Genomic DNA, 13,013 nt, shown 5'->3' with positions numbered 1-13,013 from the left:
ATTCTTTGGCTACACTTTCTGCAAATATATTAAATTCCTTCTAATAAAAAACTCTACTTCACACTTCTGTGTATAAAGAAAGTACAAGAAATTTTAAATCCAGACCCCCCTCCCAAATTAGCGAATAAATTGTTGTTGTTGTTGTTTTACCAAACTAGCACATATAGATGAGAAAATAGCTATTACTTGCTCATTTTAATCATGAATCAAAAGGAAGGCTGGATGATAGTAAAAGGATATACGGCTGAATGTAAATTCCTTCTGATGTGAATCAAAAATATGTATATGTGGTGGTATAAAGGAGTCACATACTTTGGCATATTTAACAGAAGCAGCATGTGAATATTTTGTAAATTATCTAGCATTTTTTTTTTGAGAGAGAGAGAGAGAGAGAGAGAGAGAGAGAGAGAGAAAATCCCAAGCAGGCTCCATACTTTCAGTGCAGAGCCCAATGCTGTGCTTGATCTCACAAACCGTGAGATCATGACCTGAGCCAAAACCAAGAGTCGGACGCTTAACTGACTGAGCCACCCAGGCGCCCCTATCTAGCATTTTCTAAATTGACTTCATCCCACATCTGATAATCTGATAAGTAAGTGAAGTAGCTTTTTTTGCCCTGTCATTTACAGACTTGGCCTTAGAGTTCATTGTCTTCCTTGTGTTTACAATAAACTGAAGAGTTAGAAGCTGCTGAATCTCTTCTTTTATTTCTAAGATTATGGTCAAATCATTGGCATTGGCTTGTAAAATTTTAGGAGAAAATAACTCTTTTAATGATTTATATCATTAGCACCTTGCTAACCCAATTTCTTCTGAAACAAATGACGTGAAAATAATCTGTATAAATTCTAGATGTGTTCACTCACTTTTGACATCTTCCCCGAGAAGATCATGGCATAACATTTTATAGCATCTAAATGTATGAATGAACTTGCAGCTCTAGTAAAACAGGGTCTCTCTGGAATGGTACATGTATCTCCTAGATGGACACAGATGGGACAAAAGTGCAAGACATTCTGTGGGATGGGTAGGCTAATCTCCATTCCTAACTGGTCGACACTAAATGTTGTACAGATGTGGTAAACAGAGTGGGAAAAGCTTTCTTGCTTTCTTCTAGAACAGTGGGTTTTTATAATGCCTGTAGGGGACTAGGGTTCTAAGGAGATACTAGAGATTCTGCAGCAGGGGATGGGCTGTGTGTGTGGCAGGGAGAAGGCTAAGGAGGACCAGCTGGATGGTTCAAGCCCCTTTCTTAACCAGCTTCAACTTTCTCAGGGACTCCTGTCCATTTTATATACAGAGCTTTTGGGCAAGGTAGTGTTTGGAAGAAAAGTTTCTGCTACTGAAAAAATAATGCTTGGTCATCTTTGTTTCAAAAGCCAAGTAAAAACATCTCAGATAAGAGGGCCACTGTGCTCATAGGTGGCAATAAACATTTTTATCCAATTTCTTCAGTTGCCTTTTATTGGGCCAGGGTAATATGTCTTGGGAAGAAAATTAAGCCCAATACTGGAAACTGTTTGCTTCAAGTGTTTTTTCAAATTGTACACTTAGCCAAGGATTGCATGAAATTAAACATGACCCTGCTCTCCACCCTCCTAGGCCCAAACAACCAGGCCCTGTTTTCCTGTCTAAACAGGTCTCTTGATCACTCTCTTCCAGTTTGAGAGACAGAAGGACTTGTGTTCAACGTTTGGTGACCTAATGATGTTCAAATCTTAAGCGACGGACCTTGAAGTCATCTGTTCCTACCACTTTTTTTTTGGTATGAAATCATCGTAGAAGGCAATGCAGACCGTACAATTTCACGACTAATGTTACTATGCATACTACCTCTCTTGTGCAGCCATTGACATTTCTTCTCTCCTCTGCTAGATCCCAGCCATTGGTAGTTCTTACCTCCTCTCCTAGAACCAGCCATTCTGATCTCCTATCCTAGATCCCACATACTGATCCGTGAGTGTGCAGTGGCTTCGCCTTTCTCCCTAATAAACCAAGGAGTTCCTCCAGAACTAACAAGTGTCAAATACCCCCAACTCAGCCTCATTTCTACCCACACGTGTAGCTCTTTACACCAAATTACTAGGGGTCCTGTGCTTAGTATTTCTGAGCTTTGCACTCTCTTATTAGTGTGGAGAGTGTCTACTTGAGCACAGGTGTTTGCAACATTTATCAGTTCTACTTTTAAAAACCCTTTGGTATGTTGGTATAAATGCCACTTCCCATGATTCATTGCCTCTAAGCTGAGGCACTTTTGTTTTAGGCTAGGGAAAGTCCACTAAATCAATATAACAAGGATGTGTTCCATGATATACAGATCCTCTGAGATGCTCAGTGAGAAAAGGTGTCTGCGGTCAAATGTATTTGGGAAACATTGTATTTCTCTTGGTGATTCGAAATGGGCATTAGAAAAGCAGAGTGCTAAGAAGTATTTCTTAAATTTATTTGACCACATAATTTTTAAATGATTCCCCACCCTTTCTCTCCCTCCCTCCTTCTTTTCTTCATTAAACATTAAATATCTAGGGCTCCATGGGAAAGATTTTGGAAAACACTGTACTCTCCTATTTAAGAAGAGTTTTCAGGCATCAATTTATACTTTTCTCTGTACTTCCAGAGCCAGCACCATGTCTGGCACAAGGTGATTACTCGATAAATGTGTGTTAAATAGAAATGAACAAGAGAGTGTTCCGAAACATTGTGCTGAAAGTTGTTTTAAAAAATAATACCGGTTATTTGATGCCAAGTATTTGGGAGTTTTACAGAAAGAAATTATTTTAAAATTGAATTCAGTTCATCCACTTGGGTATATGGGTCAGAATCACAAGATATCCAATGTGGAAAAAGCCCTGGTAGGTGTCTAGTCATCTACCAGACACATATAAGGTACCTTTCAGACTGAACTTATAAAGAGATTGAAAGAATGATCTCGGGCAATTTAAGTAGAGCAATAGAAATATGAGATCTGGGCTCAACCCAGGAAGGCTCAACCTTGACTGCCATGTACTGGCTGAGGAATGTGGGCAAATGTGTATGTGCCTCACTTTCCTCATTTGTACACGCTGATAGTAAGTGTCCTCCCTTCAAAAGGACTGAATGAGATAACCAAGTAAGCAGCTAAGTATAGTGTCTGGCAGATGGAAGCAATATTAGATATTAATATTATTAAAGGCATTATCAAACAAGATTGCACAGTCAACATGAAATTAGAGGTGACACTAATCCTAGAGAGAATTCGGAAGAACTTAAGATAGGAAATAAGCATGGGGAGGAGGGAATTGTGTATCTGAGGTCTCCTACTGACAGCTCTGAATACTGGGCCGACAGTATCAATGTTTTGGAGAAGAGTCAGTAGGACTCACAAATCCTCCCCGAGTGGGGTGGCAGGTGGGCATTTACTTGTTCGGGTGTTCTGTGGGCTCAGACAGACTCCTCTCTGTTAACCCCTAAGTCTCTAGAAAACTGCTTATCTTTTGAGAAACCACAGAAGGAAGAAGGTGCCTTCTCTATGAGCACGAGCCGCCGTTCCCTACCTGAATGGGTAGGCAAATGCTATGTCAATGCTGAGGTTACTTTCCGTCTTGTTGGCACAGTCCACACTCAGCCGCAGGCCTCCGGAATAGCCACCGCATGTTGCAAACGCAAAGATCGCAAAAAGCTGTGGAGAACAAAGAAGCAAGAAAGAAAAGAGTCATTGGAATGATGCTAATCCAGTGAAATACATCAATCAGAGTTCAGTGTCTGAATTGGGAGAGGTTACGTTCTTCCGAAATGTGGCATCGTGTTTGGTTCAGGCTGGGAGATGGAAGCCAGGAGGAGGATGGGGACCGCGGAGGTGGTGTTTGAAAAACTAGTCCGGCAAACTGGTGTAACTTTGCTTGGAGAAAAACTGAACACGAGGAGAAAATATCCGTGTTTGACTGTGTAACGAGCCGTCGTGCCTCAGAAAGTAGAGATGTAATCTCACGTCAAAGTATCTGGAAAATTACACACTAAGGGATTAATGACAGATATCTCCAGGTGGGAAGAATTCGAGATGTCTCCTTGCTTTAATTTGCTTGCCTGTAACTTCTGCAATAAACGTGTTATCTTTTGGAGTAATATAGGTTGTTTTTTTTTAAGCCATAGTAAGAATTTAATTTTTTTTAAATTGTTTATTTATTTTTGAGAGGGAGAGAGAGACAGAGCACGAGCAGTGGAGGGGTAGAGAGAGAGAGAGAGAGGGAGACACAAAATCAGAAGCAGGCTCCAGGCTCTGAGCTGTCAGCACAGAGTCCAATGCGGGGCTGAATTCACCAACTGCGAGATCATGACCTGAGCTCAAGTCAGTAGCTCAAATGACCGATCCACCCAGGAGCCCCAGAATTTAAGACCTAAAGGGCTGAGGGAGAGTAGGTGAGTATCTAATATGCACTATTTCAGAGCACAAGATCTCGGTATATGTCAACCTCAAAGCCTCCCTGGTTGTTAAAACTCTGTGTTAGTTGCTCTATGTCAACTGTTAAAAGGTTCAACTGGTTACCAATTAATGTCATAGTCCATCTTGGGGTAGAACATGGATCTGTGGAAATTAGGTACTAAAAATTAGGAGCAGGAAATCAGGGAAGTCTTCAAGAAAGAAGATATATATCTGGGAGGTTAAGGGTGGCCTAAGATGAGAAGCAAATGCTCAACTTTGCTTAGTTTGGCTAAATTCAAAAGTATTTCCTGCTCATTTCCAAAGAAAGTCAATCAAGGGCACTTAACAATGCCTCATGTTGTAATACTCCCATTTATTTTATTTTCATTTTGGAATTCAGCTTCTTTAGGTGGTCTGGGGTCCCATTAGGAATGCTAGCCCACTTTACACAGAAAACAGAATTATTTTTAAGGGTTAAGTGCATGGGCTCTGGAATGAGACCTTGGAAAGGTTGCTTCATTTCCCCATGCTTTGGTTTCCTCAACAGTAAAACAGCATTGATAACAACTCCACTGGGTCATTCTGCGATTCATCATATAAAACAGAAAGTTGCTGTGGACAAGAAGGCTGCTGGAACTGGCAATGTCACCAAGTCTATTCAGAAAGTGAAGAAGGCGAAGTGAGTATTATCCATAACATCTGCCATGTCAGTCTCACTCGGTGGTGAAAGAGTATCAGGGTTGTTGGTCTGAGTTGGCCGTCTAACTTTAATAGGAAAAGACTGGTTAATGATAAAACCTTCAAAGGTAAAGTAATATTTTGTGGCCCATTTTTGTTTCCGTGTGTGGCAGTTTTAAGTGATTCGTTTTTAAAACCAGTATTTTAAAAATGGAAACAACTTGACCAAAATAAACAGTAGATGTAGTAGGAGAAAACTATGTTTATATGTGTTAATCTGTGTAAAGCATTTAAAACAGACCCTGGCACGGGATAAGTACTCAATAGATGTTAATGAAAGCTATTGCTGTAAATAGATATGGATGAGCTCCTTAGTAAGATATTCTAGGCCATAAAATAGGAAATTTAGACTTACTCCCTAGCTAAATCTACATGACCATCGGCCCCAGGGACCCAGCATCCAAGCGCTCCAGAAATGCTGATCTGTTTTGCTTTGTTTCTCTTCCTAATTTGCCTATAGGATCTGAGGAGGCGTTGAGAAGCTACCGCAATCCCCATTGCAAGCTGGGGCTCGTACACATGGAACACCACAGCTGAAGGGAACATGAGTTTTATTCCTGTGGCATGCAGCTGCTCACTTCTCAGGACCGAATGCTCTCTGTCAGCTCTTACTGTAGGTAGGAATAAGGAGGAAGTGATATTAACTGCTCCGTGCTTAAATCTAAGTTGCTTTATATAATCCTGGATGTCTCAGCACTTTGTGCCATGTCAGAATATTGCCTTTGGTAAGACTTCTTCCAGAAGAAAGAGTGGAGTAACAGAGCCCGGAGCTCTGTGGTGTGGCTATGGAGATAGGCCTCTCCCTGTCCAAGCTTCCTCACCTGTAACACATCCTGTGTATCTTCTTGAGTCACTGAGAGATTCAATGAGATGGAATATGTATTTATGTGCAGCCCCTTTCAATTCATGCAGAGATTTATGTGGAAGCTATATATATGCACTTTGATGGGGTAAGGGTCCCAAGTGTGTAATCAACACTAGTACACATAAAGGTCAGGAGGAATTGGCCATTCTTGCCATTATTAAGTGCTTACTATGGGCTAGGTATTGGGCCCAGCAATTAACATATGTGATATGATCTATTAACAACAATGGTGTGTGTGTGTGTGTGTGTGTGTATGTGTGTGTGTGTAGCTTACCATTTCTATATTAAAGATGTCGCAGAATAGCATAATGGCTTCAAATAGCAAGTTAGACTTGAAGGGACTTAAAGATAAGTCCTGTTAATTTCAGTGCTTGATAGTTATAAGGGAATACCCTTGGATTTTCATCTTCCATTAAAGTCCTTTATATACAGTAAGATATGAGTAGTACTACCATGTAATGAACTTAACATGGAATGGTAATTATGTATTTAACTATTCAAAATGTTAGATGCATAGAAGGAATGCGTCAGACTGTTAAAACCACACACACCAATATCTTTTCTTTTAATGTCTATTGAGCTCTGAAAACATAAGACATTGTATTTGAGTTGAATATGACACCTATGGGCTTTCTGGTTAACTTTCTCCCTTCCCCCCACTCGTCACTGATTAAAGGGAAATCATACTGTGTGACCGATATCAAATTCACATGGGTTTGGTGAGGATTAAACAGATAATGTCTGTACAACTCTGGGAGAGTCAGATCCTGCCGAGTGAATAACGTATTACAGGCATGGTTGATTCCATATTTGGGAGAGTGAAATCAACTCCTTTAGAGTGTATCAGCCAGGGGCCTAGTTCTGTAATTGGAATACATCAAGACAGAGTGGGGAGAGGGGGCTGAAAGCTCTTTGGCGGGTCAAAATTCCCTTGGTGTTGAAGAAAAATGTAGAGTGTGAGGGAATCCGGAAAACGCTCTCACGGGTTCCCCTCCCAGAGGTCTGCCCAGCCACTTCTCCCTAGGTGGTTGGGCAGAGCGGTTTTGGAAGTCAGGCAGAACCCGAGTTTGAGTCCAATTCCTAGCCGTCTGACATGGAGCAAGTTATTTAACTTCCAAACCTCTCAGTTCCTACCTCTCCTAAATCAGGACTAATCCATTGGTTCATTCGGCAGACATTTAATGGTGCATTTGCTAGGTGCCAGCCGGTGGGGAACAAAAAGTTAAAAAGGAGAAAAGACAAAGAAAGCCCACTAGCGAGCCCACTGCTGGATCAGGGAGACAGTCAGAGAGAATATACAAATGAAACAATTACAAATTACAAATTGTGTTATGTGTTTTGTGGGGAACAAGCTCTTCTAGACAGGGAGTTACACCTGAGGAAAGTCACATGTAAGCTAAGACCCTGAGGATGAAGAGGAAGCCATGCAAAAAGGAGGTGGGGAGTGGAAGGGAGTGCCCCGGGCAGAGAAAACGTCTCAAGTAAAACCCCCAGAGAGGAAAAGCTGGACAGTGCGAGGTCAGCATGGCAACTGCCCAGTGAAAGAGCCTGAGAATAATACTATTCACCTCACATGACTTTGTGTGCTTCAGCTGAGATAACACATGTAAAGCACCGGGCTCACAGCCCTCAACAAACATTGAAGTGTCTTCTCCTTCCCCTTCTTCCTCTGCTACTATTACTATTTATTACTATTGTTATTACAACTACACTCGTGAAGACAGAGAACTCGAAAGGAACGTTCACTTGCCCCAACTCAGCTAGAGTTGGAACCAGAATCCTGGTGTGTGGACTCCCTGAGTCAGCATTCTTCTGCTTAGCTCTACAACAGCAGGGAGAACAATTTCTGGCCATCTGGGTGGGAGATAACTGTCAAATGTTCTAGTCTTTGCCCAGAAATGCACCGTGGTGCTTTAGTGGCCTGAGGTTCTCCATGTCTTCTGAGGGTCTCATGGGCACAGAATGGCAAGCTCACTAGCCAAGCAGAATGGATGGTTTGTGCTCTCTTTGTTCTCCTTCCTCTGTCTGTCCTTCCTTCCTTCCTTCCTTCCTTCCCTCCCTCCCTCCCTCTCTTTCCTTCCTCCTTTTTACCCTTGATAGGGTAGAGAATTTTAGAACGAGGTTCTTGGAATATGTGAAGAGACAGAAACTTCCTTAGCTTGACAACGGTTTCTCTGAGAGACCATTACAATTAGCAAGAGGAAAGTTTGTGTCTTGGAGATGCTTGACTCTGCAAGACTAATGCTGCGAGATGGAAGAGGGAAAACTGTGTTATGTGGCCATGATGGAATGAGAAGTGGGCATGGGCCTTGCAAGTCTGAGGAGAGGAAAGAGCCTGAATTAGGGGACTGGGGATGTGGGGTGCCAGGAAGAGATGAGAGCGAGGAACTAGAGAGAAAGACTTCCGTCTGAGCCTGACTTTACAGTGACTGCATGCACCTTGATGAGAGAGGTGAAAACATGGAGTTTGTGTGTGTACATGCACACGTGTCATTTCTCTGAACCCTGGGCTCCGTGTGTTCATCCTCAGCTAACACTGCATTTTTTCTGGCAATGCAACCTACTTATTCACCTTCCTAGACACTGGGGTTCATAACCCTGGGGCAAAAGTCCATTTACCCAACCAAGGGAAATTACAAGACCTCTGTGTTGCTATCTTCCCTCAAGCTTCCAATTCTCAAACAAAGCAGACACCTCACCCTCTGGTACAGTCTAAGATAATCAATATCATAACCACTGGCCCAATCATTCACTCCCCTTGAATTCAGGAGACAGAAATAAATCTCCTGAAATGAACTCTCATTTCACTACCGTCTTGGATGATCTACAGCTCTGTTCCTAACAACAAAAAATTATTCTCTAAATGGACAAAATTAACCAGCAGAGATTTCCCTGGCATGCAGACTGATTAGAAATAGATTCAGGTGAAAGAGACAGAAGCATCGCCTTGCACTTTCTGGCTTAATAAGCACCCATAAACCAAAATCACCCATAGCAGGAATATCTTTGCACAGTTAATGATACCAAAGGTTTTGTTCCCTGGAAAGAGGGCAAGCAGTTCCCTCCTTGGAACTAATTGAATCACACAAGGAATATCAATGAAAGATGCTATTAATCCTTCTGGTTAATTTGTGAGGCACAATTGAAAGCACTAGGTTGGAGGAGGACAGGAAATGAGGCTGATTAATGGCTCTCATAGGGACCTGTGGTCTGCAGAAAAGTTAGGGAGGGGACATCTTCCATGACCTGATACACAACCTCAGGCATGAAGGATACCTTGGAAGAATAAGTGAGAGTAAGGACACTAGTATGAAAGGGATTGGAAAATCGAAACCAAGTGTTGGTATTCATATTGCCACTGAGCTATGTGTGCTGACAATCAGATCTCCAGGGCATAAAGCAATGGCATCTAGTATTTGATTTGCCAATTTCCATGGTGTAAAACTCCCATTATGGCCAATTCCAAGCCACCCTCCTAATACCTCCAAACTTGATTGGAAAGAGAGCTGCACAGTCAGCTGAGTTCCAGCAAACCACTGCTCCCAAGGGACTTTCCTTGCTCCCTGGGGCAAGAGCCTTGGGCTTCTTTCATTGATTCACCCTTCTTCATTCATATTTCCTGTTACTTCATATCACTCACCTTGGGCTTACTGCATAGTAAGTACTTCACTCTTTTTTTCTCGACTTCAATTATTCACCCTTTCATTCATTTATTCACTTAGTTATTGTAGCAGAGGTGGTTGATGCTTTGCCTATATCCCCTCAGCTCACCCTAGAGGCCACCTGCAGTGCAGCTTCACGGGAACAGTCTGATCTGTGCCACCCCAAAGGCTTCCCCCTCCAACACCCAAGCCTCACTGCTGAGGACTTTCTCAGGAGGCATGAATATGCTCAGCCTTGGGACTGGGGCATGGTGGAAGTCCCTTTGAGTGAATTCTCTGCCATCTTGCAATTTTCAATTCAGGATGGAAATTGGTGGATACAACCACCTCTGTGGGGAAACTCTGAGGTGTGTTCAGCATAGTTTTTCAGAGGCTGCCCTTTGGGATTGAGTCCCCATTGCCCATTAATATCCATAGTGGGCGTCCCTCCACAATGTCTCATCATTGTGCTTCCTGGCATCGCCTCTCAAGTAAACTTTGTGAGCCAAATTTCTTGTCTCAGGACCTGCTTTGGGGGAACGCAACTGAGACAGTTATCAAACCCTGACCAAGGGCCTATTACTTTTCAGGCACTGCAGTGTGCTCTAGGATTGCCTTACTAAAAGGAATTGTACCTCCTGACCCACCTTATCTCATTCCTCTCAGCTTCAAGCTTTTCACACCCTCATCTCCCCAGCCCTCTCTAAATAAGTTGAGCTACTGTGTAAAGAGGAAGTCTTCTTTGGCCACATTATCCAGAGTGGGCTTCCTGACCTCAGCCCCCACCCCAGCTGGCCCCATTACTCCCTGTCTTTGTTTGCTTGTTTGTTTTTATGTGAGCAGATGTTCTAAAATCTGTCATTTTTGGCATTATGTAGTCACCTGTTTGTGTTTTGTTTGACCACTTCCTTGGGGAAAGGTAATACACTTGTCTTTGTCTATTGCTGGATTTCTACCACCTTGTGCAAGGCCTGGCATGAAGCAGGTGCTCCCTAAATACTTGTTGACTAAGTAAAGCTATTTCTCTCCTCCACCTCTAGGGAACTTGCTGTCTATCTGGAGATACAGACAACTGAATGAAAACGCACTCTGACAGTGTTTTACTGTGTAACTGGAACACACTAGAGGAAAATATAGCACATATTCTATGGTACATATGGTATGTGCTTGCAGAGAGGATTGGAGGAGACATGAGGACCAGCTGTCTGCAGAAATGGATAGCTAAGGAGAAATCAGGAGAGCATGCCAGATTTATCCAAGTAAGAGGGAGAAGAAGAGTGTTCCAAGTAGAGACAGCAGCAAGTCAAGGAAAGAGCCTCAAGTGAGCAAGTGACGCACATTTGGGCTGTGCAGTTGGCACAGCTGAAGCAGACACTGCAAGCTGGGAAGAAAGGAGTTGACTGTTCCAGAGGTAGGCAGGGACCATCTAGCAGGGATCAGAAAACTACGGCCCCCGGGCCGAATCCAGCCATATCCAGTCACATCTATTCATGGATGTATACCTGTTTTTACACTACAACGGTAGAATTGCATACTAACAACATAGATCCTGGTCCACAAAGCCAAACATATTCACTATCTGGCCCTTACAGAAACAGTCTGTCATTGCGAAGAAACTCGGATTTTATGAGGGGATTGGGATTTCAGCAGGGGAGAGGCACGACAAATTTGCATTTCAGACCTGCCTTTGTGGTGGTTGCCATGGAGAGTGTGGACTGAGACAGGGACGGACTAGGGTTGGAAGACCAACAGTGTCTTACTTCTCTGAGGTCTACAGACCCCGTGCCAAGAGGACTATGTCCCAGTTTTATGTCACTTGCTGCACCAAAACATCATACACGGCTCATCAATGTTACCAAGTGAATGAATATATGAATGAATGGGCAAGAAAAGATGAGAGAAACCCGTATTTTGGCACTGAAAACAGTAGTAAACATTATGATGATAATTGTAACAATAAAACAATTATATTTGGTTCTCTGTGCCCATCTCTTCAGTAAGTATATTATTTACATTGGTGTATTTAATCCTCTTAACAATCCCCTGAAGTAGAGACACAATCACCCAATCCCTCATTTTATAGATGATAAAACTGAGGTTAAACAGCATGCCCAAGGTCACACTGGTTTTTGGTACGTGAAGTAGTCATGGTTTGAACTCAGATCTGCCTTTCTCTAAAGTTTATCTTCCTCCTTCTTAACTTTCCCAGGGCTGTGACAGGGGTCTCTCTTGGCCAGCACATGCTTTGGAAAGACTAATACAGAAATGTCAGTGATGGGCATTTTAAGGTGTTCTCCATCACATCGATACTCAGAAAGCCAAAGGAGGATTAAAGAAAGCATCCATAGGACAAAGCCCTGATCATCATAATGGATGCCAGTGGTAGCTCATGTATTTTGCTTCAGCAAGCCAAACCTTCCCCCTGCAGCATCACAGGCCACCAGGGGAAGGGAGTCAGAGTCTGGCATGACAGGAACACTTCAAAAGCTTGTGTCAATTACACTGCCCAAGTCCCTCCTACCTGTTAGCCACAGCAGGGCTGGTGGCTTGCTCACTTTTTCATACAGCATCATCATTCAACAGTTTATAGGTTTGAAGGGACCCAATTCCCCTCCTCCACTTCCTTTGATGAACCCCTCTTGCCCCTTCTCCTTTTAGGATTTATCTTGGCCTGATGAGCCATTTGTCCCAAGAACCCCTGAAGAGCATTTCTGGGAACACAGTTGTTTATAGGAGCTGATTACACCACAACAGTAGCCCCGGAAAAACGAAGAATACATATTGTCAAGTTAGTTTCTGGTGCAGAACGAGTTTTTGATGAACTGTGGCTTCCCTCATACCCTACTTGCTACTCAGGAGGCCCCCAGCAAACGGATGAACACCTTTAAAACTTAATGTTCCATTTCTTCTCATCTTTGTCTAATTCTTTCTTTTAGTGTGTCTTCTCCTGCTGATAATCGGATTTTTCCAAGAAAATTGACCAAGCACCTTCTTTACTATCAGTTTATGGTTACAGCAATATTCTGACCCAGTAAGGTTCTGTGAATAACCCTGTACAACCTCAGACAGGACATTCATGTGAAGATAAAAACTGCAAGTTGTCCCTGGAAGGCAATATAATTGGATCTTATTGGGAGGCACTGAAAGCTACTGTCAGAAAGCTTTCTTGCGTAGAGCTATGTTTTCTCCTGTCGTTGTACATAACTATCCGTGTTCTTAACCAGCACCAGTACCTTCCATACTGCATTCCATTTCACACCATCTGTCAAGTATTGGATAGTGTGCCCTTCTAAACTTTGTGACTTGTGTGAAATCCTCCCAGACAAGAGCGGCCTCACAGAATTGGTACTTCACACCATTACCTGAGGAA

General features: G+C 42.7%; 1 protein-coding gene and 1 long non-coding RNA gene across 2 annotated transcripts in view; one reads left to right on the top strand and one right to left on the bottom strand.

Annotated features, from left to right (window-relative positions):
• Positions 1–13,013, bottom strand: part of SYNPR (synaptoporin) — a 311,626-nt gene that overhangs the window by 116,083 nt on the left and 182,530 nt on the right. Inside the window, exon 3 of the mRNA XM_023249907.2 lies at positions 3,534–3,658. Within this exon, the coding sequence (XP_023105675.1) occupies positions 3,534–3,658 (125 nt within the window). The remainder of the gene's footprint in view (positions 1–3,533; positions 3,659–13,013) is intronic.
• LOC111559432 lies at positions 3,655–11,620 on the top strand. The gene is made up of 4 exons (XR_002740309.2): positions 3,655–4,020; positions 4,947–5,078; positions 5,598–5,754; positions 10,684–11,620. It is a non-coding gene; the product is annotated as an uncharacterized LOC111559432 (long non-coding RNA).

The sequence above is a fragment of the Felis catus genome, chromosome A2, assembly GCF_018350175.1.
Source record: "Felis catus isolate Fca126 chromosome A2, F.catus_Fca126_mat1.0, whole genome shotgun sequence".
NCBI classification, from domain to species: Eukaryota; Metazoa; Chordata; class Mammalia; order Carnivora; family Felidae; genus Felis; species Felis catus.
Note: the sequence above shows the minus strand (reverse complement) of the source record. Positions and strands in the feature narration are given on the sequence as shown.